Genomic DNA, 23,832 nt, shown 5'->3' on the forward strand with positions numbered 1-23,832 from the left:
ATGTAACAACAGTGTAACCAACAAACGAAATCCCTCATGCCTGTACACTCAGGTTGTAGTGTATACTGTAAATGTAAATATTACAACGTCTGTATTCTTGAATTGCATTTAGAGTTCTTTACAGAGCCCATGACCAGATCAGTGCATGCTTGAATGTGAAGCCATCGTGTCTGCAATGGCTACTTTCTTGTATTATTGATGATGTAATCAGCCTGCTGTTACCTGATAAATACATGTGTAGGATGTGGTTTGTACTAAGTGTTGCTTGTCAAAAAAAAAGAAAAAAAAAGAAGGTATTTCTGAGCATTAAACCCCTGTAGAAAAGATCAACTTTAACCAGTATGAAGTTGTCTGGCTGTTCACCAGCAAACAGTTCTGGTTGAATTTTCTTGCTGGTTAGTCCTGACTGGAACATCAGCTTCTAAAATGCAACATTTGCTGGTGATATTGCTGGTCTTTTCAGCTGGAAACCATCAGTCGAGCCCATAACCAAGCACCGTCCTCATTCCCTGAAATGCTGTTCATTTCTATCCAGGTGTCTGTAACTGTCTTCCATCTAGCTTTCATATTAGATTGTCTCTGATTCATTTAAATTTTTTTGACATTCCAAAATAAATACATTTATTGTTTATATGTCTGCTGATACTGTTACCTGACACTTCCATCTCCATCGCTGATTTTATTATCTGACACAAGAATATCTTGATTTCTCTTGAATAATTCCCTACTACCATCATATATCATATTCGAAAATATTAGATAATATTGCAGAATATTCAAAATACTCTGTGGAAATGATTGGGTTTTACTGTTTTTTACAGAATAAAATTTCTTCTTCTTCAAAAAAAGTTGCCACAGGAAATGTCTAACTGGCATGTGCATTATGTAATGCCTTTATGAGAGACAAATGCTGAATGCTAAATGCTGGTCAGCAATTGGAAGGCAAATATGAGAAAGCACGCAAAATATTAACTGAAAGCTTTTTTGTGAATTGTCATTTTTGATAACGCTGTGATTCCATATTCAAAATATAAGATGTATTTGATCAAATTAAATCCTTACAATATGTCAAAATATATCACATGATGTATATTTTCTCAAATTCATATTGTGACTGAAATTTTCTTCATAATTGGATGTCATCATTAGTCTGCTTGTGGTCTGTATTGCATGATGCTGCTTTTGAAAACGTGTTAATTAGGGGGTTCTTTGTGATGTAATGGGGCAGCAGTAAAGGGAGATTTAATCAGGGCATTTTTCAGCTGCCTGACTAAAAAAATTCTTGTCAAAATTGTTAAACCTTTCATCTTGTATTTTTTTATAAAGTTTGGCCTATCCTTATTTGTATATCTCGTTTCTAATGTTGCTGTTTAGTTTAGAAGCGTTAGTAACCGTTTATTAAATGCAAAACACAGCACTTAGCAGTAAGGCTTGCAATGACAAAACGTTATTTCTGTTTGCTGCAAACAAAACCAAAAAATAAATTAATAAAAGTTTAAAGGGTGATAAGACAAACCACTGGAGAGAGTAACATGTATTTTGTTATAGCCTATCGCTTCACTTGACTCTGCCACAACATTAACCGCCTTCCCAGAACGTAAGTTGTTAAATCACAGTCAACTATATTACATACACTGTTGATAATTGGCCTTGGTCATCCGCCTTTTAAAGCTTCTTCAGATTTGTCTATTCATGAAATATGCTAGAGTTGCAGTGAATCATTTTATACTTTTTTTTTCTTTAAAGGATAAAGGTTTTAAAAGTTACAGTTAAAAGGTGTTGCCTTGTTTTGGGGAAAGTCACTTATTTTGAGAAGTTTCCCGTTTTTCTATCAAACCTCAGCGGAAGACGGAGCCTGGGATAAAACAGCAATCCAGGCCAATGAAACGCTTCCCCTTCCTGAAGCGTCACGGTACCCGCCCACGAGTTGTGCTGGACCCTGAACCGCCGGAGCCGTCCTGAGGCGCTAGAGAGGAAAAGAAGGGGCCCTGTTCTCACCTCGGCCTGAACGCCCCCAAAAACAGCTTGCCTTCACTCCTCACCTCTTCGAACACCTCTGAGAGACCGAGTTTTGTTTTCAGCAGGTCACGTCCTGCAGGTGTAGTGTGTGCCTGAATAATTTACTGCTGTGATAGTGGACCCACATACTTTAAAGAGCAAAATTCCTCATCTTCTCTCAATCACTTATACGAACATAAACTCCCCTCTTTTTCAAGGTGAGCTCTCCTTCGAGAAAATAAAACCTCTCACCTCCCATTATACGGCCTGGAATTGTTTCCAAAACCTCCTCGTCCTCGGACTTTGTCGTGCTGGGACTTATCCATGGTCCTAGGAGCCCTAAAAAGGCCTCCATTTGAGCCGCTCATTTCGGCTGACTTGTGGCCCTTATCGCTTAAAACGGCCCTTCTCCTTGCTTTGGCGTCGGTTAAACATGTGGGTGACTTACAAGCGGTGTCGGTCAGCGGTTCGTGTCTTCAGTTTGGGCTCAATGACTGCAAGGTCATTTTGAAACCGAGACTTGGTTATGTTCCTAAAGTGCTAGTAATGTCCCTATCCCTATATCCCTTTAAATTTTTTACATTTTATAAATTTTATAACCTGCAGGCGCGGTTTCTATCTGTTTAAACCTACCATGTGGGTAAGGGTTTCTTGGGGCGAGATAATGCTTAAGTCCCTTAGGGCTCTTATTTGTGCTCTAACACTGGGCTCACAGAGCAGCATGTAATTGTTGCTCGTAGTGTGGCATGATTGGATTCATTCCCATACATAACAAGAGTGAACATTCAAAAGGGAACGCTTCGATTACTCAACGTAACCTCGGTTCCCTGAGATAAGGGAACGAGCGTTATGTCACTTGCCGCACTATAATGATTTGATTGGTCTGATGGATAGCGCTGTGGATCGACTCATATAACGGTCGGCCCTGCCCCTTTTGATGGGCTGAAGCGCCATTGGTTTGTGTAGCTACACAAACGTGAACAAATCAGGCTTCAGCAGAAAGGAAAAGAGGAGTTTTCCCTTACATAATGCTCGTTCCCTTCCCTCTTCCCCTACGTTAAATAACCGAAGCATTTTTTCTGAATGAAGTTTGTAATAGTAACGTTAATGCATTCATTGAGGAAATAGAACAAAGGTCAGAAAAGCATAAAATAAACATGTCATGACACTTTATCCCTTTATTTATTTATTTATTTATTATTATTATTATTAATATTATGGGTTGTAAAAAGAAATTGCTAATATTTTACAAATAAAAACTAAAAGCCAGGATGTTAACACAGTGCATTTATTTGACTACTGATTACACTTAAGGAAATATCTGACTTTGTTCACTCCCCGGAGCCATGTGAGACACTTTGTTTTAATGGATTGGTGATTTTTATTTAATTTCTTTTGAATTGATGCATGCAAGACCCACTGAGTGACAAGAAACAGCTTGAAAGACCGAAGACAATTTTTAACATAACTCCGACTGGATTCGTCTGAAAGAAGAAACTCATATACACCTAGGATGACTTGAGGGTGAGTGATTTATGGGCTGATTTAATTTTTTGGTGAACTAACCCTTTAACACCATGTCTTTTAATAAGTGCATGGTTTAGAATTTTTTTTTTTTTTTGTTAAAGGCCCAGCCAAAGGTGATTTCTGCAGGCCTAGATATCTTGGAAATGTATAAAAAGAGCCCAGAGCACAGCACAGAATTCTGGAAGGTTGTACAGGGTCCACAGCTTGATCCACCAAGGTCACAATCACTGTTATTAATGTGAGTGTCACTATAAACTCTTTCTACTGTTGTATGATAACTGGATTTTTGTTTAAAATATTCCTTTAAGGGGTGGTTGGCTGTTTTTTTTCTAGGCTTGATTGTGTTTATAGGGTGCAGTCTAACATGTGCTCATGCTTCGTTTCTTAAAAAATGCATTATTTTTCACATAATTTACCTTTATTCCACACCAATCTGTCACTTCTCTGACAAAGGCTTAGATTTATTTCCTGTTATTATCATAGACAGTAAAAGGGTTATTATGAAGCCCCTTCCTCAGAAATATTCGATGGGCTGAGATTGGTCAGCTGGCTCAGTGTGTTGTGATTCGCTAGACTGCCTCGAGAGTGCGTCTGAACAACCCGCCCCTCTCAAGCTCAGAACGTGTTCCGGTTGTATTGTAAACAATGACGTCCTCTACATTGCTTATAAATTTGAACCCGATTGAGGCACAGAGAATATTAATGAAGAGGATCACACAGACATACTTTTGGATAAGGATGTTGATTCAGGAATATGTTTTACTTGATGAAATCACGTCTACCAGAAAACCCACAATAGACAAACTTCTTGCAAACAGAGAAGCCGACACCACAAACTTTATTAGTTTCTACACCATTTTTTTCTTCAGTTTAGCTTCTTAATGGGGTAATAAAAACTGCATGCATAATAATTATAGAAGAACTGGGGCTTATAGAAAAATTTTAAAGCTGCAATTTCAAATGTAATTATGTTTTTCTTATAGCTATAGAATTATACTTGCTAATTATTCATTAAAGAAAAATTTTTAATTTTTTTTCGTTAAGTTAAAGATAGCACTACACATCAAGCATTATTAGGCAATTGCAGTGTATATCTGCTGCGAGGGAACAACCTTGATGTTTTTCAGAGGAGCTTGACCTCAACGGGAAAGTGATCACTCACTGCCAGGGCCTGTGAAAGAGACATGAACGCTTCAGACAGAGGAATACACTCAGCAATAACTCAACTCTCCAGAGAGCTAGAATACTAAATCCCAATAAGGCAAAACCTATCCTTACCCAGCTCTGGCTCAATCCTTGGGCTCCCATGAAGTCAAAGACCTGTGCTGATCCAGCGGACACTCCTTTCATCATGTCAGAGGTGGCTACAATCCTTTTATCAAGCATATTATGGGTCATTACATAACATAAGTTTATCTTATCCAGCAATTTAGCTTGTGATGTCCTCCTACCTGTCATAAGGGCAGCTTGTGTTTGTGACCGTTGTGTCTGCACTATCAGGGATGAGCCAGGTGTAACCTTGGTCAGTGCGGAGGCCTATTTTGGACCAGTCTGAATTCGAAACGTAGCTACAGCCAGCATTGAAGTCTCCCAAAAGCATGATGTTCTGAAAAAAATAAAATAATAATTAATTGACATAAATCGCCCAAATCATATTATTAGCAAAGTGATGATTAGAACAGTGTAAATTAAATTGAAATGTCTGTCATGTTAACAGGACAAGTTCATACAGTTCGCTATGCATCAGTATAGTTACAGTTGTGTTCAGACGTTGTCTAGCATTCAAGACGACATCATGCAGAGCATCGATTTCCCGCACAGCGACTTCTGGGGATGTATGCTGAGGAATGAGGGCAAATTCCCGGACAGCTATAGAAAAGATTTGTTAGTGCTCAGTATTTTGAGTAAAAATAAGAATCCGCTCAATCCGCTAAGAAGTGATTGTTGTTTAGTGTCACTGTCAGCTGTAAATTAATTATAATAATTGAAATTCACTCCCTGCTAAATCCTTGATAAACAGTAATCTAAATACAGTCATTGTATTCATGTTGTATTATAAATACAATGTACACTACTGTTCAAGTTTGGGGTCTATAAGATTTAAAAATGTCTTTGAAAGAAGTCTCTCATGCTCACCAAGGCTGCATTTATTTGATCAAAAATACAGTAAAAATAGTATTGTGTTAAAATAACTTTTCTATTTTACTATTTTCAAATGTAATTTATACCTGTGATGATGAAGCTGTGATGTTTAATATTTTTGTGGAAACTGTAATACATTTTTTCAAGGTTTCTTTCACGAGTATAAAGTGGAAAGGAATAGCATTTATTTTAAATAGAAATCTTTTGAACAATTAAAAAGTCTTTGACTTGATACATTTTTAAAAACCCATAATGCATCCTTGCTAAATATATATATATATATATATATATATATATATATATATATATATATATATATATATATATATAAAAGAGTATTATTGAAGGGGGGGAAAAGGTCTTACTGACCCCAGGCTTTTGAATGGTATTGTATATTAAACCCTAAATATGAAAATCACATCCTTTTCATTGCCATTGTTGCCTGTAGCACGGCTCTTAATTTCAGGGGAACTGTAGATGTAAAGCTTTTGCTGAACAGTGCCTTCTGACTGTATTACTGCCAACATTCCCACAATGAACTTGGACCTCCACCTGTATTAGAGGAGAACAGCACAACAAAGGGTTCTCTATTGAAAGTATCAGTTCCACAGGATTCACATCCATCATCATAATGGAAGCTGTTGACAACGGCCACTGTCTGACGTCTGATGAGAATAAAAGTGCAATTATTCATTTGTTATGAACCACGTATATACATAAAATCTTATATGATATGTGAACTAAATTTACCTGTAAATAAAGAGATATCTCTCTTTGTAAGTGCTCCTACCCAAGGGATCACTTACAATGTACTGATATTCATATGGAGAAGAACCTCTGGTAATGAAATTTGAAATTATTATTAATTTATTTACAATTAAATACAGTAACATACAGCCAGTTAAGACAACTTACCCATTCACACTTTGCAACAATTTCTTAGTTGCAGAGAGATCGCTGTCTCTCACTTCTTGGATGAGTACAATGTCATAACGTTGCACTACCTAATCAACACAATACAGTTACCAAATGAGAGCGTGTAAGGGTTTTATAGGTTTGGGTGTCACTCACTTTGGTAATGATGTTAAGCAGGGTGGTATTAGATGTTTTTGAATCCCCAAAGGATTTAATGTTGAAGGCTCCAATCAGAAAAGGGCTTCCAAGGTGGACAGATACCAGGAGTAGACCTAGAGTAGTGATAATCTTCATGCTGTATACAGAGATAAAAGAAATATTTAGACATGTATTAAAAAGTAGTCATCTATCTATCTATCTAGTTACAGAATGTGGACACAGACACAGACCCCTTATGAAAAATTAACTGACAATGCCAAAAAGTGTTAATTGACAGATATGAGAAAGATGAGAATGTTAATCAAACTTTCCTTGTTTGGAGATGCAGGAGATCGTGGACGATGGAGCTGAAGGAGATTGAGCACACACCTCGTCGAGCAGTTAGTATCCAGGTAATGTTTTCAAAAAATACAGTTCAGACAAGGAAGGGAAGACACACTGGTGGGGATCGCTGGAGACAAACGCTGAAGATAGTCGATGGAGTACAAGGCAGCAGTCCACTTTGAATGAACAAAACCAGATAAAAAGGAGAGACGAGGTGTGTGATTAAATAGAAGTGCTGGTGATTGAACAGGATGAGCAATAGGTATGAGTGATCAGGAACTGAGGTCAATGTGCAGGCTGTGTGTGTCAGGTAGAGTGCAGGTGAACGGGGTGGTGCTGGCAGGTTGGGAGTCCTCCAGGCCGTTACCGGTGACACAGGAGGCCAGGGAGGTGCCCGCATTACCAGAGGCCAGGGTGGCGCTACTAATATGTATATATGTATATATGTATATATAAAGCCTCCATGGGCTGGGTGGCATTAATGCATGGGCTTACTTGGGCTTAAGCTCAGGGCTTTGGGCTGAGGAGGGCCCCCGGTGATGCCGGAAAATATTGTGACCTCATTTTATAATGAGTTGACTGTTCCTTTAAAAACTGATTGCACTGTACTTCATGTATATTAATTAAACATTTTAACTGTTTTAAATTAATTTTAAATCAATTTTTAAATAATTTTAAAAGGTTTTAAGTTCCCTGTTTTTTGTTGTGATTTTTACTTAATTTTTATGTACAGCACTTTGAATTACCATTGTGTATGAAATGTGCTATATAAATAACCTTGCCTTGCCTAGTGGTTCAAACTTTTACTTGCTCTGCCACAAAAATATACAATTGTTTTGTTATCGTTGTTTTTGACACCAACATTTTAGATTCCAGTTCAATTTTACATTCTCAATTCCAATTTCGACAACACGGCAAAAACTACTAGCCTAACAAAGAAAAAAGTGAAATTATAAGCAATTGCACAAATAAATAATTAGAAAAAGATACAAATTAAATAATGCTTTAGATTTTTAGGTTTGTAGGTGTTCAGGTACAGGAACTGAATAATCAAATGTAAAGTAACATTGCATATTCTTCACGACATTGCTGTGTAAATATAGATGAATCCTTTGTAAAGCCAGAAAAGTTATTCAGTAAAGTGCAGTGAGTGATTTTCTCAGTTTTATTTATTTATTTTTACATTAAGGTCACCTGTGCACATTTGCAAATTCACTGTATATAATAAACATTTGTAATGCAGCAGTGGCCTGATGAGACCAGTGACAAATTCATTGACTGTCCTGAGTGTCTTTCGGTCAGTCCTTATTGTCGAGCCCGTGGCCTTAATTTCAATTAAAGGGGTCATATGACATTGTGAATTTGATGTAACTAAATGTGTTTATGCAATTTAAGGTAAAAAAAAATGCATAATTTTTCACATACTGTACATTATTGTTTTTCATCTATGCACTGCCTTCTGGAACGCATAAATTTTTACAAAGCTTAAACCAGTTCTCCAGTGCATTGTGATTGGCCGAATACCTCAAGTGTGTGACAGAAATGTTACGCCCCTCACCATACTGTGATGCTGTGTCCCAGTGCGATGAGATAAAACCAATAAAACCCAACAAGGCATTTGTTGCATTTCTAGTCGCGTCCTCTTTTCGTAGGCCAAAGAAAGTAGTTTCGCTTTCACAACGAAACACACAGCATCTCCACTACATGACGACGGTGGCAACAATACTACAGCAGCGAGAATCAAAGTTATGACTTCTTTCTTTGTGGGGCATTTAAACAAGGCATTTTAGGAGGGTGCGATTGACTCTTAACATTTATAAAGAATATCTCTTTGGGTTTGAGATTTTATTTTTTGCAACTTTAGAGATCTTATCTATTCATGAACAGCTTGTAAATCGCTAAAGAGAAAGGAAAACTTGAAATTACGTAATATTAAATTTAATATGATACTTTAAAAATACAGCTTTGATGAACACAAAAAGTACTGTAGCATGTTACAAAGGTTTCACTCATTAATATTTGCCTAGTTATTGCATTAGCTGTCATGAATAACTGCAATGAATAAGAATATTTTACCTATATTGTAAAGTAAGATTTGTGAAAACGTAAATAAACTTACCATCCTGATAGTAGGATTCACAAGCAGAAAGACATATTTGTGAAGGTGTAAATCAAAAGTACACAGAACGGTTTGTGAAAGTGCACATTTACCTTCATGAAATTTACCTTCCTACTCTGTTCCTTATTTAATGTTAATTCATAATGCATTTAACCTTTCTATATGTAGATATCTGTGTAAAATATGTTGGACTATGTGGATGTGTGTGGTTTATGATATTTTGTGGATTTTATATGACAGACCTAGGTTTGGATATTTTGTTAATGGCATTTATTACTGCAAAAATAAAGGGCTGACAACTTGCGTGAATGTAGGCTGACGTTCTGGTGGATGAAGGGCCTCTCAAGAGGTAAAGTCCAGGGGCCACTTACAGTCTTAATTACTGTCCCCTTACTGTCAATGGACATGAAAAGGAAGCTGGGTGCATTGGGAACACTGGAGCTAGGAACGGCATCCTTGGCCTTGACAAAGGAGCATGAGACATTTGAGTTAGGCACAGCCACATCAACAGTGGTGTTAATTATTGTTCTAATTATTCTGTATTTTCGTTTGCTGTATGTGATTGCTGTAAAGTAGCAATTTTATGATTTCATGTAAATTAAATGTTCAATTAGTAACTGAATGATTGTTCTGATCTGTCATATGTAATGGGTTAAACAAATTACACACAGAAAGCAAAAATCATCTGGATAAGACCCTTCGGATGTTCTGGGCCAGATCCAGATCCAATTTTCTGCATCTGGACCAGAAGTGGACCAGCTCCGGACTAGATGCGGATTGCTTTATAATGATTTGGCCCAAATGTGGGCCAGATCTAGACCAGCTTTGTTCTCGATCTAATCCTTCTAATCTAGATCTGGACCAGCTCATTATATATATATATATATATATATATATATATATATATATATATATATAAAGGCCTATAAACACACACACACAAATAAGTACAATACACATCTAGAATTCAAATTCAATTCACGTTTATTTGTACTGTATAGTGCTTTTCACAATACATATTTTAATGCAGCTTGTTAATGTTACAATTAAAAAGTAAATGAAGGTGACTGTCTGTCAGTGTAATGTCCATATCCCAGGCAGCAACATAGTTTAGGCCCAGATCTGGCCTGTGTGGAATAGAGGTGGACCAGATGTCTGGGATGCCACAGTATTTGTACAGTTTTTGGATGATACAAATCATACAAGTAGATAATGACTGTATTTAAGCAGAAACAATGAATATAGTTTAAGCCAGTGGTTTTCAACCTGTGGTCCGCGGTCCCCTAGTGGGTCGCGGTGGTATTGCAGGTGGGCCGCCAATTACTATTAAAAGAAATGATATTGTTAATATATGTAAAAATGTCTAAGTCATAACATAACATCATTTCATATATATAATTAAATAACAAAAAAGAAATATTAAACTCTTACTATGCTTCCACTATTCGAGCTCCCTGATTGGTTTAAGAATAAACCATCAATTTATCTTAGATATTTTTGCTGCATATGCAACAGAACAACAAATTCAAACATGAATAAACGGCTGTTGTGTTTTCTCCTGACTGCTTGCTCTGGTGACTATCTACCCGCTGCCGAGCTCTGCCTTTGTCTGTTCTAGAGACGTAACAACTTTTTGATAAAGCTCTAATTGGTTTTCTTTTGGAAATATGTTTCAAATTAATCCTGAATGCATTTATGACTGTAAAAGCATATCGCTGTGTGTCACAATCGCAAAATTGATCAAAGAAATAGCGATAGGTTTTTTTCCCCATAGCCCTAGTTCATTCAATAAATACAGTTAACAATCTAGCTTCTGAGTACTTAGTTAACCCAACAATAGCGGAGTCAGTTAATTTTTTTGAAGTGGGCCGCGCAAACATATGTCTGTGGTTCTGTAGGCCGCCAGCTGAAAAAGGTTGGGAACCACTGGTTTAAGCAATGAATACCAGCATCTTACATAATACATAATTAAATATCTTATTGTCTCACGCCACTGATATTTTTTTCTGTTAAGTTGTAACATGAAGCTATTAGACGACAAAAGATTTAAAGTACTGATTAAGATGTATAGACAATTGCTGTACTAAACATTTTATTGAAACTACATTCATATTAAAAGTGAAGTGAAGTGAAGTGAAGTGAAGTGACATTCAGCCAAGTATGGTGACCCATACTCGGAATTTGTGCTCTGCATTTAACCCATCCGAAATGCACACACACAGAGCAGTGAACACACACACACTGTGAGCACACACCCGGAGCAGTGGGCAGCCATTTATGCTGCGGCGCCCAGGGAGCAGTTGGGGGTTCAATGCCTTGCTCAAGGGCACCTAAGTCGTGGTATTGAAGGTGGAGAGAGAACTGTACATGCACTCCCCCCACCCACAATTCCTGCCGGCCCGGGACTCGAACCCACAACCTTTCGATTGGGAGTCCGACTCTCTAACCATTAGGCCACGACTTCCCAAATTGGGAAGTCGTAAAACAACTTAATTACTACACAAACCAATGCAAAAGCAGTGCCACTGTGCATATTTTGTTTCAGTTTGATAAATTTAGCAGAAAAAGCAGAAAGACAACATTTAATTTTACACTAATCATTAAATCCTATCACTCATAATGCAAATAATTAAAATGGCATGTACAACTTCATGACATATGATGAAAGTAAGAAGCCACATTTATCATGTACTGTACAGTTTATAAAAGATGTTTATCTGAACAGTGTTTGGGACAGTTCCTTAAATATTCAAATCAGGGGTGTGTTTCCCAAAAGCAACTATGGTCGCAAGTTTTGTCATTACCAATAGAGTTCAGTGGAGTGGAACTTACCACCATAGTTAGCTAACAATGCATTTGGGAAATGCACCCCAGATCAGCAGTGATGACAAGCACAAAACTGGATCCTGTTATATTGTAACATTCGCTACAGTTGTTAAACTAGTGGCAAATTCTTAGCTGAGTTTGAGTCTTATTGCAGAGCACTATGTACAGAGTTTTAGAAACATAGTACACAATTACACTGTGAGGATTTTTATATCTCTTTATAAATGAGGCAAGGAATGTGTGTGTGTGTGTGTGTCCTGTTTGCTGCTTTTCTTGACAATCGTTCATCCAATCTACTTCACACTGTGTTGCTGGTGCAGAACCAAGTGTGGGCGGTGTTGAGGATGCATCGTTAAGATGAGTGGTCCTTACAGTATGGCTTAGTCCTCAGCAAGTTTGTGTTACCAGGGGTGCTAACAGCGCATTCACAACAGTGAGCATATACAATTCATTATTAGGCAAAAGTCTATTTTCTGATCATATTTTTTTTTTCCAAGCACAGTTTACCAATTCCAAACCACACCATTTTTAATAACTACTATAAATTTTTGTATTTAATAATTTTGACATATAATTGTTAAAGAGGGCTGGAAGCTGAAAACGCCTTCTATAGATGTGGATCATTAGCCGGATCAGCAGGATCACAAAAAACAGGTTGAGAAGAAATATTAGCTGCCAAAGATGTAATAAATTAAGGTGAATAATTAGGTGTGAAACTAAGAATTAAATCATCAGGAAACCTTTAGCCACCATTTGGAGTCTCCAGAAGTGAAAGGTTTCAGTTTCTCAGAGACTTTGCTAAGGTGAAGAATCCTGAAACATCCTCTTCATAAGAATCACAAGCTGAAGTGTAGTGAAATACATGAAGACAGAAAAAAAAAAAAAAAAAAAAAAAAAAATATATATATATATATATATATATAAATGGAATGGATTAATGGTAAGATAGGATGAGAGTAACTCTCAAAACACTTCAGACAACTTCCAAGTATAGGTTGCAGTTCTGGGAAATGGCGCCGGATACTAAAGGCTTCCTGGTGGTGGTTTCGCACCTAATTTTTCACCATAATCCTTAAAGTATTTTGCAGTTAATATCTTTTCTTTTCAAACTTTTTTTTATATATATTATTTTTAAATATTAGTAGTATTAGTATTATAATTTTTTTTAGGATCATGTTGCCCCAACAAACATTTCTTGTTCAATGGTCATGCTTTAAATTTGCAATTTCTATGTGTGAAACTGATAAAAAGTGATAATAAAGACTTGTACTGTTGGGAAAGATTTCTATTTTAAATAAATGCTGTTCTTTTGAACTTTTATTCATTAAAGAATCCTGAAAAAAGGATCACAGGTTCCAAAAATAAAAAACCAAGCTGTTTTCAACACTGATAATAAATCAGCATTGAATGAGTTCTGAAGGATCATGTGACACTAAACTGGAGTAAGGATGCTGATGAAAATTCAGCTTTGATTTCAGAAATAAATTATATTTTAAAGTATATTAAAAAAAGAATACAAGTATTTTAAACAGTAATCATATTTTACAATATTTCTATTTTTTTTCTGTATTTTTGGTCAAATAACACATTGGAAATCTAAATGATCCCAATCTTTTGAACAGCAGAGTGTATATATATATATATATATATACATATATATATTTACATATTTTTATGTATTAATCTTATATAGATAGAATGTCAATTTTGCGTACAAAGAGATGACATTACATGCAAAGCACCATTTATAGATTCATGTAAACATAAAAATACATGACATAAAACAAAAGCTTTAACAAAATAAATAAAAAAGATTAAATAATTTAACAGTTTTAACAGCCTTAAGATTTTTGGAAAATGAAATATAGTTGGATATACTGTTGAACCTCTTTATTAAAACCAACATATAAAGGATTTTGAGGAGTGAATTTACTGTGGTGAATATGACATTTTTCAAGAAGTAATAATAGGTTAATAATAAAATTAATTTTGTATTTTTGTATATTAACCCTCTCAGGCTCAAATTAAGTTTTAGTAACTTAGTAACTTTAGTAACCTTTAGTAAAGTTTTTAGTACTCCAGATACATAAAATATGTATCTGGAGTAATAAGGTTTTTAGTTTTTAACTGTTGCAAATCAGCAACGCCTGCCTTGAGAGGGTTAAAGAAGCCAAACAGTGCATCCTTAACAAGCAGAGAGAAACCCTGGAGCACTGTGATTAACAACATTAGCGAATTTAATCTAAAATAGCTGTGTATGAGGACAATCCCAAAAGATATGTATATCAGTTTCATTAGGGTCACCACAAAAAGAACATTTAAACCTTTTCAAAAACACTTTAGCTGGTTAAAATCTGTGTAACAATTTGAATGAGATTTCTCTAACTTTGTTAGTTATTATGTATTCCTAAGACAGAGTCCATACTTTTTTCCAATCAATATGATCAACCACATTCCTCCAATAAGACACCACATATGGAGTTGTTACAAGCTCCTTTTGAAAAAGCCATATAATCTTATAGTTACGTGATGAAGGATGTCATCATGAAACTTGACCCCAAAGAACTAGTTAATTATAGACCAATCTTGAATCTCCCTTTTCTGTCCAAGATACTAGAAAAGGTGGTATCCTTACAATTATATTCCTTCTTAGAGAAAAATGGTATATGTGAGGATTTCCAGTCAGGATTTAGACCGTATCATAGTACTGAGACTGCTCTCCTTAAAGTTACAAATGATCTGCTCTTATCATCTGTTCGTGGGTGTATCTCTCTATTAGTTTTATTGGATCTTAGTGCTGCGTTTGACACAATTGACCACAACATTCTTTTGCATAGACTTGAACACTTTGTTGGCATTAATGGAAGTGCATTAGCATGGTTTAAATCGTACTTATATGACCGCCATCAGTTCGTAGCAGTGAATGAAGATGTATCCTATCGATCACAAGTGCAGTATGGAGTACCTCAAGGCTCAGTACTAGGGCCGCTACTCTTCACGCTTTATATGTTACCCTTGGGAGATATCATCAGGAAACATGGTGTTAGCTTTCACTGTTATGCTGTTGATACTCAGCTCTATATTTCTTCGCGGCCCGGTGAAACACACCAATTTGAAAAACTAATGGAATGCATAGTCGATATAAAAAACTGGATGACGAGTAATTTCTTACTGCTAAATTCTGAAAAAACAGAGGTGTTAATTATAGGACCTAAAAACTCTGCTTGTAATAACCTAGAACACTGTCTAAGACTTGATGATTGCTCTGTCATTTCTTCGTCATCAGTTAGTAACCTAGGTATGCTATTTGATCGCAATATTTCCTTAGATAGCCACGTTTCTAGCATTTGTAAAACTGCATTTTTCCATCTCAAAAATATATCTAAATTACGGCCTATGCTCTCAATGTCAAATGCAGAAATGTTAATCCATGCATTTATGACCTCAAGGTTAGATTATTGTAATGCTTTATTGGGTGGTTGTTGTGCACGCTTAGTAAACAAACTACAGCTAGTCCAAAATGCAGCAGCAAGAGTTCTTACTAGAACCAGGAAGTATGAACATATTAGCCCGGTCCTGTCAACACTGCACTGGCTCCCTATCAAACATCGTATAGATTTTAAAATATTGCTTATTACTTATAAAGCCCTGAATGGTTTAGCACCTCAGTATTTGAATGAGCTCCTTTTACATTATAATCCTCTACGTCCGCTACGTTCTCAAAACTCAGGCAATTTGATAATACCTAGAATATCAAAATCAACCGTGGGCGGCAGATCCTTTTCCTATTTGGTGCCTAAACTCTGGAATAACCTACCTAACATTGTTCGGGAGGCAGACACACTCTTGCAGTTTAAGTCTAGATTAAAGACCCATCTCTTTAACCTGGCTTACACATAACATTCTAATATGCTTTTAATATCCAAATCCGTTAAAGGATTTTTAGGCTGCATTAATTAGGTAAACCGAAACCGGGAACACTTCCCATAACACCCTATGTACTTGCTACATCATTCGAAGAATGGCATCTATGCTAATATTTGTCTGTTTCTTTCTTATTCCGAGGTCACCGTAGCCACCAGATCCAGTCTGTATCCAGATCAGAGGGTCACTGCAGTCACCTGGATCCAGTACGTATCCAGACCAGATGGTGGATCAGCAACTAGAAAGGACCTCTACTGCCCTGAAAGACAGCCGAGACCAGGACAACTAGAGCCCCAAACATGATTCTTCTGCACAATCTGACTTTGCTGCAGCCTGTAATTGAACTACTGGTTTTGTCTGGTCAGAGGAGAACTGGCCCCCCAACTGAGCCTGGTTTCTCCCAAAGTTTTTTTCTCCATTCTGTCACCGATGGAGTTTCGGTTCCTTGCCGCCGTCGCCTCTGGCTTGCTTAGTTGGGGTCACTTCATCTACAGCGATATCGTTGACTTGATTGCAAATAAATGGACAGACACAATTTAACTGAACAGAGATGACATCACTGAATTCAATGATGAACTGCCTTTAACTATCATTTTTGCATTATTGACACACTGTTTTCCTAATGAATGTTGTTCAGTTGCTTTGATGCAATGTATTTTGTTTAAAGCGCTATATAAATAAAGGTGACTTGACTTGATGTGGAAAATTACATTTACATAAAAATTCTTTGTAACTTAAAATTAGAGCTTCTGAGTTTAATAACTGGGAAACAATCAAAATGTTTTTCTCAAACCAGTTATTAAAAAACAAAGATTTTCTCTTATATAAAATGTATTGGCTGTTCCAAATGAAGTACAGTGAGGGGAGAAATTGTAAGGGATTCTTGCAATATTAAATTACAGATCAATAGGAAAGGGAGACGCGTTCATATAACGAACCTCCATAAACACAAATATACTCGCCTGTGTGATCGAGTTATATCCGGTTAAATCTAAACAGGGACAACAGCGCCTACCATACGCTCACAGAATTTGGTGTAACACCGGAAGTGTCTGCCCAGGGTTTGTCGAAGAAGTGCTAACGGCTACGCTAATGCATTTCAGAGCTCAATGCGATTCTCTGACTGGATGTTGTCATCTCCATCTCGGACACAAGTTTACACACTATCACCATGCTACCGCAGCAGTAAACCTTCTTCACGGCAGTACAAATAAACGACTGCATATCCTTCTGCTTATCCAAGCGGTGAAACTAGGCAGGTTAGGAATGATTTCGCATCCTAGCTAATGATTTCTGCATGTAAGTTAGCTGTTAGCATGTAAACAAATAAAGGAAGCTTGACTGACAGATTGATTTGATTGATGCACTGCATTCCCACATCATGCTAATATAGATTTTTAAATATTCTATTTTTATTTTTATTTTTTAGTTGGCTCAATAAAATCCGCGTATGTGTTTTGACCGACAGGAGTGCTAACTAGTTGCTAGCTTGTGAGATTATGATGTTGTCTTTCGGTTTTGGCTTTGTGTGGGTTTATAAAATTACTCAACAGTGTTTTGAACTGTGTTTGCTGTTCCTCGAGTTGAAATAGATTACACTGAGTTACTGTAATTGACGCTTCCTTATGTGTCAGTGTCATGTCAGTTGTGTGGTATTTGTTCAATACAGTTTTTTTTATTTATTATTTGCTTATTTATTACGGCATAAATGTTTCTGTTCACTTTAACATTGCATACTATGTTTCACTTTTTTCTTTACAGAAGACAACATTTGAGTTGACACAGTAAACTGAAAGTAGCATGTTTTCACAAATCACATTTCTCCTCAGAGAGACTACTTCATTGGCAGTGAGATGATACTAAACAAGTAGCTAAAAGCTTTTAAAATAGCAAGTTAATGGGCAACATTGTTCACATACTAACCGCAATGTCCCATTCCATGAATCTTTTAACATAATGGACTGAAAACATTGATGTATGTTGTTCAGCTTGTTTTGCTCTGCTGAACTCTTCATCTTTTTAACTTGTTCTCTCAGGTGTGAATGACAGACGTGGTGGCTACCACCGCCCTCAGTGAAATAAAGCTCCGCCTACTCTGCCACGATGACATAGAGAGAATAAAAGTGCTCTGTGGCGAGTGGTTTCCCATTGAGTGAGTGCTGAAACATCTAACCAAGCCATGCTTTTACACAGATCAAGTACAACACTAACACACCCTCTTATTGTTCTGTTTGTGTTTTAGGTATCCAGACTTATGGTACCATGACATCACATCAAATAAGAAGTTCTTCTCTCTGGCTGCCACCTTTAGAGGGGGAATTGTCGGGATGATTGTGGCAGAAATAAAAAGCAGAACGAAAGTGCACAAAGAGGTACACCTTGCATATGTATACTGAGAGAGTGACACAAAGAGGAAAACTAAAGAGTCAGAATAAAATAGTTATTGTTGTAATTAGGGCTGTGCAGAAAAATCGAATGCGATTTTCATGCACATCTCATCAGTAAAGACGCTCCTGTAATTAGAAGTATATGTCAAGCACGTGCGTTCAGATCAGGGTTGCCAGGTTTTCACAACAAATCCTTCCCAGTTGCTTCTCAAAACTAGTCCAAAACTAGCCCAATCGCGTTTCCAGGAGGTTCCCCGATAAAAAATTGCTTCCCGGGGTTAAAATATACATTTTTTCGAAGGGTTGCCTTGGTAAAATTCGCATTTTAGGGGCTAAATATCACGTTATTGGTAGTGGGGTTGCTTCAAACCGTGGATATGAAAAACAATTGCAGACTTGGCAACACTGGTTCAGGTGTAGCGGCAGTTACTACACAGAGCCGTAGTCTACCGATAACTAACACAAAATCGTTTTCAAAATCGACAAAGAATCGCCCGTGATTTTAACATCGATTTTGTGTAGATTGTCAGTGAATTAGGGCTCGGTGTAGTAAATGCCAACCAGTGTTGCCAAGTCGGAGGTTGTTTTTCATGTCCGCAGGTCGAAGCAACCCCAATACAAATAACGTGATATTTAGCCCCTAAAATGCGAATTTTTACCAAGGCAACCCTGCTAAAAAAATTATATTTTAACCCCGGGAAGCAATTTTTATTGGGGAACCACCTCGAAACGCGATAGGGCTAGTTTTGGACTAGTTTTGAGAAGCAACTGGGCAGGATTTGTTGTAAAAACCTGGCAACCCTGATCTGAACGCACGTGCTGGAGATATACTTCTAATTACAGGAGCGTCTTTACTGGTGAGATGTGCATGAAAATCACATTCGATTCTTTGCACAGCCCTAGTTGTAATGGTGAAGTACATTCTGTTCTTAAAGGAGTAGTTCATCCTAAAATGAAAATGTAAAAATTTACTTACCCCCAGGCCATCCAAGATGTTGCATCACTTTCTCACCGGTGGACCGTCTGCGGTGAATGGGTGTCGTCAGAATGAGAGTCCTAACAGCTAATAAAAAAAAACATCACAATAATCCACACAACTCCAGTCTATCAATTAAGAAGAAGTTTTTATCGTCAAACAAGGCCTCTGTCCATAATATTTCGTTCTCCAGTAAAAATGTTGTCTCGTTTGATCTTACAAGAGGAAAGAGTCCAAAACAGTTTTAATCAAATTAGGGCTGGACCAGAATATTAGATTTTTTGAATATTCGATTAGTGGTTTGAAGCTGAGGTTACGGTTGCTGCACGACCAGTTTAAAAGTTCTGTGCGACTGCCACTTGGGGGAGAAATTTGACAGTTATGTCTGAATGTCGTGTGCAATGGAACCTCATGTGCAGTCTACAGTGGACGTGTCAAATCGACAGTTGAAAATCATTTTAAATTTGTTTCAGTACATCATAAATAGAATGCAGCAGCAGTTTACTGTCGGGAATTTGTCGCGTCACACTGCATGCAGTGTAACCTGCATACCATATTTTCCGCACTATAAGGTGCACTTAAAAGCCTTTAATTTCCTCCAAAAAACGACAGTGTGCCTTATAATCTGGAGCGCCTTATATATTGATCAAGGTTTTGATCAATTCCCTTTAGCACAGCTCCATCTAGTGGATGCATAATGAAAACCTAGTCAAACGTTTGACTGCAGTATCTTCTATTCTATGCGCCTTATAATCCGGTGCGCCCTATATATGAAAACAGTTCTAAATAGGCCATTCATTGAAGGTGCGCCTTATAATCCGGTGCGGATATAATCCCCCTCACTCCGAAGCTTCAAATATTCAGGGTTGATTACTACTGAAGCCGCCGAATATAAATATGTTCAAATATGTTTATGTGATAGGACAACAGGGGATGGACTTTTTCGCTGGAGGAAGCTATATGATGGATTGTGAACTCTTTTAAAGTTAAATAAGTGACACAATTATGTTTTTTTCCTACTTCACAAGACATTCATTGATTGAATGGAGTCATCAGAATCAGAAAGAGTTTTATTGTCAAGTGTGTTTACATACACAAGGAGTTTGTCTTGGTGTCACAAGCTTCCATTACAGAAAGTACAGACATAGTGCAGACATACATATCATTTAGGGTAATAAAGTGAAAAAAAATAATACTAATAATAAAGAGAATAGACAATAAATAAAATAGAGAATATAGAGAAAAAGAAAACACCAGTAGACAGAATTGTGAATGTGCATATGAGCTGTTTACAGGGGGCAGAGTGACAGAGTGAAGTTCAGTTTTATTACTGATAGAACACATTAATGTTGTTATTACAGCACTGGGGTAGATACTATTTCTGTATCTAATAGTGCTAGTTTGAAAAGTCCTGAGCTGTTTACAAGAGGGCAGAAAAGAGAGGTGAGATTTATGCCTGATTAGTCAGGGTTTGAGTGTGATTTCTTCTTGAAGTGATCACAAGAGAAATGTGCATTCTTTTAGCATTTAAATTTAAAATTTTTAAATGTAATTATTTTGGTGTGATTAATCCCCCCACCCCAAAAGAAAAAAAAAAAAAAAAAATGTATCAATAAGAAATGAACACGGTGTATTATTTCATCATAATAATATATAAGAATATTTGACGTTTATAATGTTACAATTTCACGTTAATGCTGAACTATCTATTAAAAAAATGTTTCCACAGTTAACTAGCACCATTGTTTTCAACAATTATAATAGTAATGATTGTTTCTTGAGCAGCAAATCGGCATATTAGAATGATTTCTGAAAGATCATGTGACACTGAAGACTGGAGTACTGATGTTAAAAATTCACCTGTGCATTACAGGGATAAATAAAATGTTTGTTTATATATGTATATATATATATATATATATGTATATATATATATATATATATATATATATATATATATACATATATAGAAATATTTTTTTATGTAGTACTTCTTCATAATTTTGCTGTTGATACTGTATTTTTGATTAAAAAAAATCCCAACTTGGTGAGCATAAGAGACTTCAAGAAAAAAAAATTGTATAAACTCTTTAACTCCCTCAATATGTCAATTACTAATAACAAAATCCACACCATCACATTTGTTATTCCAGTATGTTCTCCCAGCTAACCATCTGTTTTGCTAACTCCACCAGGATGGAGACATATTGGCCTCCAGCTTTCCTGTTGAAACTCAAGTTGCGTACATCCTGAGTTTAGGGGTCGTGAAGGAGTTTCGAAAACATGGAATAGGTGAGAGTTGACATTTGTCTCACCTGTCCTTACAAACTGTGTGAACTGTCACTCATATTTCTTTCTCTCTCTTTGCAGGCTCTCTGTTGCTGGACAGTTTAAAGGAGCACATCTCCACCACGGCTCAGGACCATTGTAAAGCCATCTACTTGCATGTGCTCACCACCAATAACACTGCCATTCACTTCTATGAGAACAGAGACTTTAAACAGCACCATTATTTACCGTATTACTACTCTATACGAGGAGTGCTGAAGGATGGCTTCACCTACGTCCTGTACATCAATGGTGGACATCCTCCATGGACTCTCTTATATCCTTTTCGTTATCTCACACATTTGTGTTCTTGTCACATTTATCTTTTAGTGGGAATAATCAAGGTGATTGGTAACTAGAGTTGCATGTTTTGTAGGTTGCTGATAACTGTAAAAATATAATTATAATTAGTCATACCAAATAATTTTAACTGATAATGTGTTCATTGGTGTCACATTTTATTGTGACTCATGTTAATGTTGCCCCATGTTTTATTGGTACTGGCAGCACATAGAAATTAAACTACTACTAAATGTATTACACTACTGCTCAAAAGTTTGGAGTCAGATGTAAACAATATTTAATAAAATAATATAATACAAATAATCAATCATGGATCCAGTTTACACAAAAATATTAAGCATCACAATGATTATCAACATGGATGATAATAAGAAATGTTTCCTGAGCAGCATAACAGCATGTTAAAATGAATTCTGTAGGGTCATGTGACACTGAAGACTGGAGTTCAGCTTTGCTATCACTAAAATAAATGTAATAATATTTTACAATATTTCTGATATTATATTATTAATATTTCTTATATTAATAAGAAAATTAATATTAATAATTGTGGTCCAGGGTCACATATTTCAAAAATATTTAAAAATCCTTATCCCCAGACTTTTGAACAGCAGTGAATATTCTCAATTGTCTAGCAGTCAGATAGCAATGTAATCTCCAAAATCACAACATAGGTCCCTTAATATCCTGGTCTGAATTTGAACTGTAAATGACTGGCAGAAAGCATTTCTTAACTCACTGAGCACTGATTATATTCATCATATAGGTTCGGCCCTGGCCAGTCTGAGCCCCTGCTCAATTCCTCAGAGAATTTACCGCCAAGCACAGAATCTGCTGCGCAGCTTTCTGCCCTGGTCCAGCATCTCTTCCAAGAGCGGCATTGAGTACAGCAGAACCATGTGAGGTCACGACAGTGCAGGGTAAGCCTGACTCACACACCTACAGAGATCACCTCTTTCTACTCTTAAATGTCTCATTCATTTTCATCTAAGCTCTATTGATGTCTTATTCATCAGGTGGAAGAGATTGATTTGTGTGGGTCACATCAGAAGGTGAAGAGGAATGTGAAGACTGATATCAGATCTCTCTGGTCTCGACTCTTGAGCAGTGTATTATACTTGTACATTTTATATGTATATACATATATATACTTTCATTAATATATTATGCATAGTCATTATTAGATTGCCCACTTAATATAAACTCTCCACGTCATGCCTGTAATTCTGTTGCTGTGTAGAAATATTCTATTGTTTATCTGGACTTTTTTGATATAAATAGATTTTTTTTTTTTGGTGGCTGTTTTATAAAGATGATTTTAAGGTTGGATGGTAGAAGTATGCATACTTTTGCCATTTAGTCACTGTCATGCATGTCAAGCTCTATTGTTTTTGTGTGTGTGTGTGTGTGTGCAGGAACACTTTGACACTAATCATATATTTTAGCCTCCATTTTTAAGTTTTTTAATAACATTTGCACAGAGGCAATGAATGTAGTGTTGCTTTGAAGAAAGAAAGAAAGAAAAAAAAACTTACAGACAACCCTCCATCTCACCAAATGTGTATTGCTACTGTCAAATGCAAATGTGAAAAAACCTTTTTAAATTCAGATCAACTTAATTTAGCTAGAGTTACATCCTGCCATCCCATGCAGTGTTCTTTCTGTTCTTTTAAAGGGGAGATAAATGAATGTTTTGGGGAAGAGAAATGCTTGAATTTTGGTATGTTGCTGTGAATCGGGGATGTACACACAAAATAAACAGATTTATAAATCAACACTCCGGCATTACATGACTTACAATATCAAAAAAGTTATTTATCTGTGTTTGACCATCCATTCATGATGCTTTTGATGAAACGCACTAGTTCATCAGGAAAGAAAGTTTACAGACAAACATTTCTACA

General features: G+C 36.5%; 2 protein-coding genes across 3 annotated transcripts; one reads left to right on the forward strand and one right to left on the reverse strand.

Moving 5' to 3' along the window:
* Positions 1 to 4,574: 4,574 nt before the first annotated feature.
* On the reverse strand, positions 4,575 to 6,361 carry LOC132148741 (deoxyribonuclease-1-like). The gene is made up of 5 exons (XM_059557439.1): positions 6,220 to 6,361; positions 5,282 to 5,394; positions 4,977 to 5,131; positions 4,804 to 4,897; positions 4,575 to 4,696 (listed from the first exon to the last, which is right to left on the reverse strand). The coding sequence occupies exons 1-5, from the start codon at positions 6,359 to 6,361 to the stop codon at positions 4,649 to 4,651; spliced, it is 552 nt and encodes a 183-aa protein (XP_059413422.1). The 3' UTR covers positions 4,575 to 4,648.
* A 10,582-nt stretch (positions 6,362 to 16,943) lies between these two features.
* On the forward strand, positions 16,944 to 23,703 carry LOC132149084 (N-alpha-acetyltransferase 60). 2 transcript variants are annotated; one of them, XM_059558011.1, is made up of 7 exons: positions 16,947 to 17,193; positions 17,971 to 18,086; positions 18,177 to 18,306; positions 21,493 to 21,589; positions 21,668 to 21,902; positions 22,675 to 22,848; positions 22,945 to 23,703. In XM_059558011.1, the coding sequence occupies exons 2-6, from the start codon at positions 17,977 to 17,979 to the stop codon at positions 22,829 to 22,831; spliced, it is 729 nt and encodes a 242-aa protein (XP_059413994.1). In that variant the 5' UTR covers positions 16,947 to 17,193; positions 17,971 to 17,976; the 3' UTR covers positions 22,832 to 22,848; positions 22,945 to 23,703. The 2 variants fall into 2 exon arrangements, with proteins under 2 accessions (XP_059413993.1, XP_059413994.1); XM_059558010.1 differs by lacking the exons at positions 22,675 to 22,848; positions 22,945 to 23,703 and having other exon boundaries at positions 16,944 to 17,189; positions 21,668 to 22,418.
* Positions 23,704 to 23,832: the final 129 nt, after the last annotated feature.

This window comes from Carassius carassius, chromosome 9 (assembly GCF_963082965.1).
Source record: "Carassius carassius chromosome 9, fCarCar2.1, whole genome shotgun sequence".
NCBI lineage: Eukaryota > Metazoa > Chordata > Actinopteri > Cypriniformes > Cyprinidae > Carassius > Carassius carassius.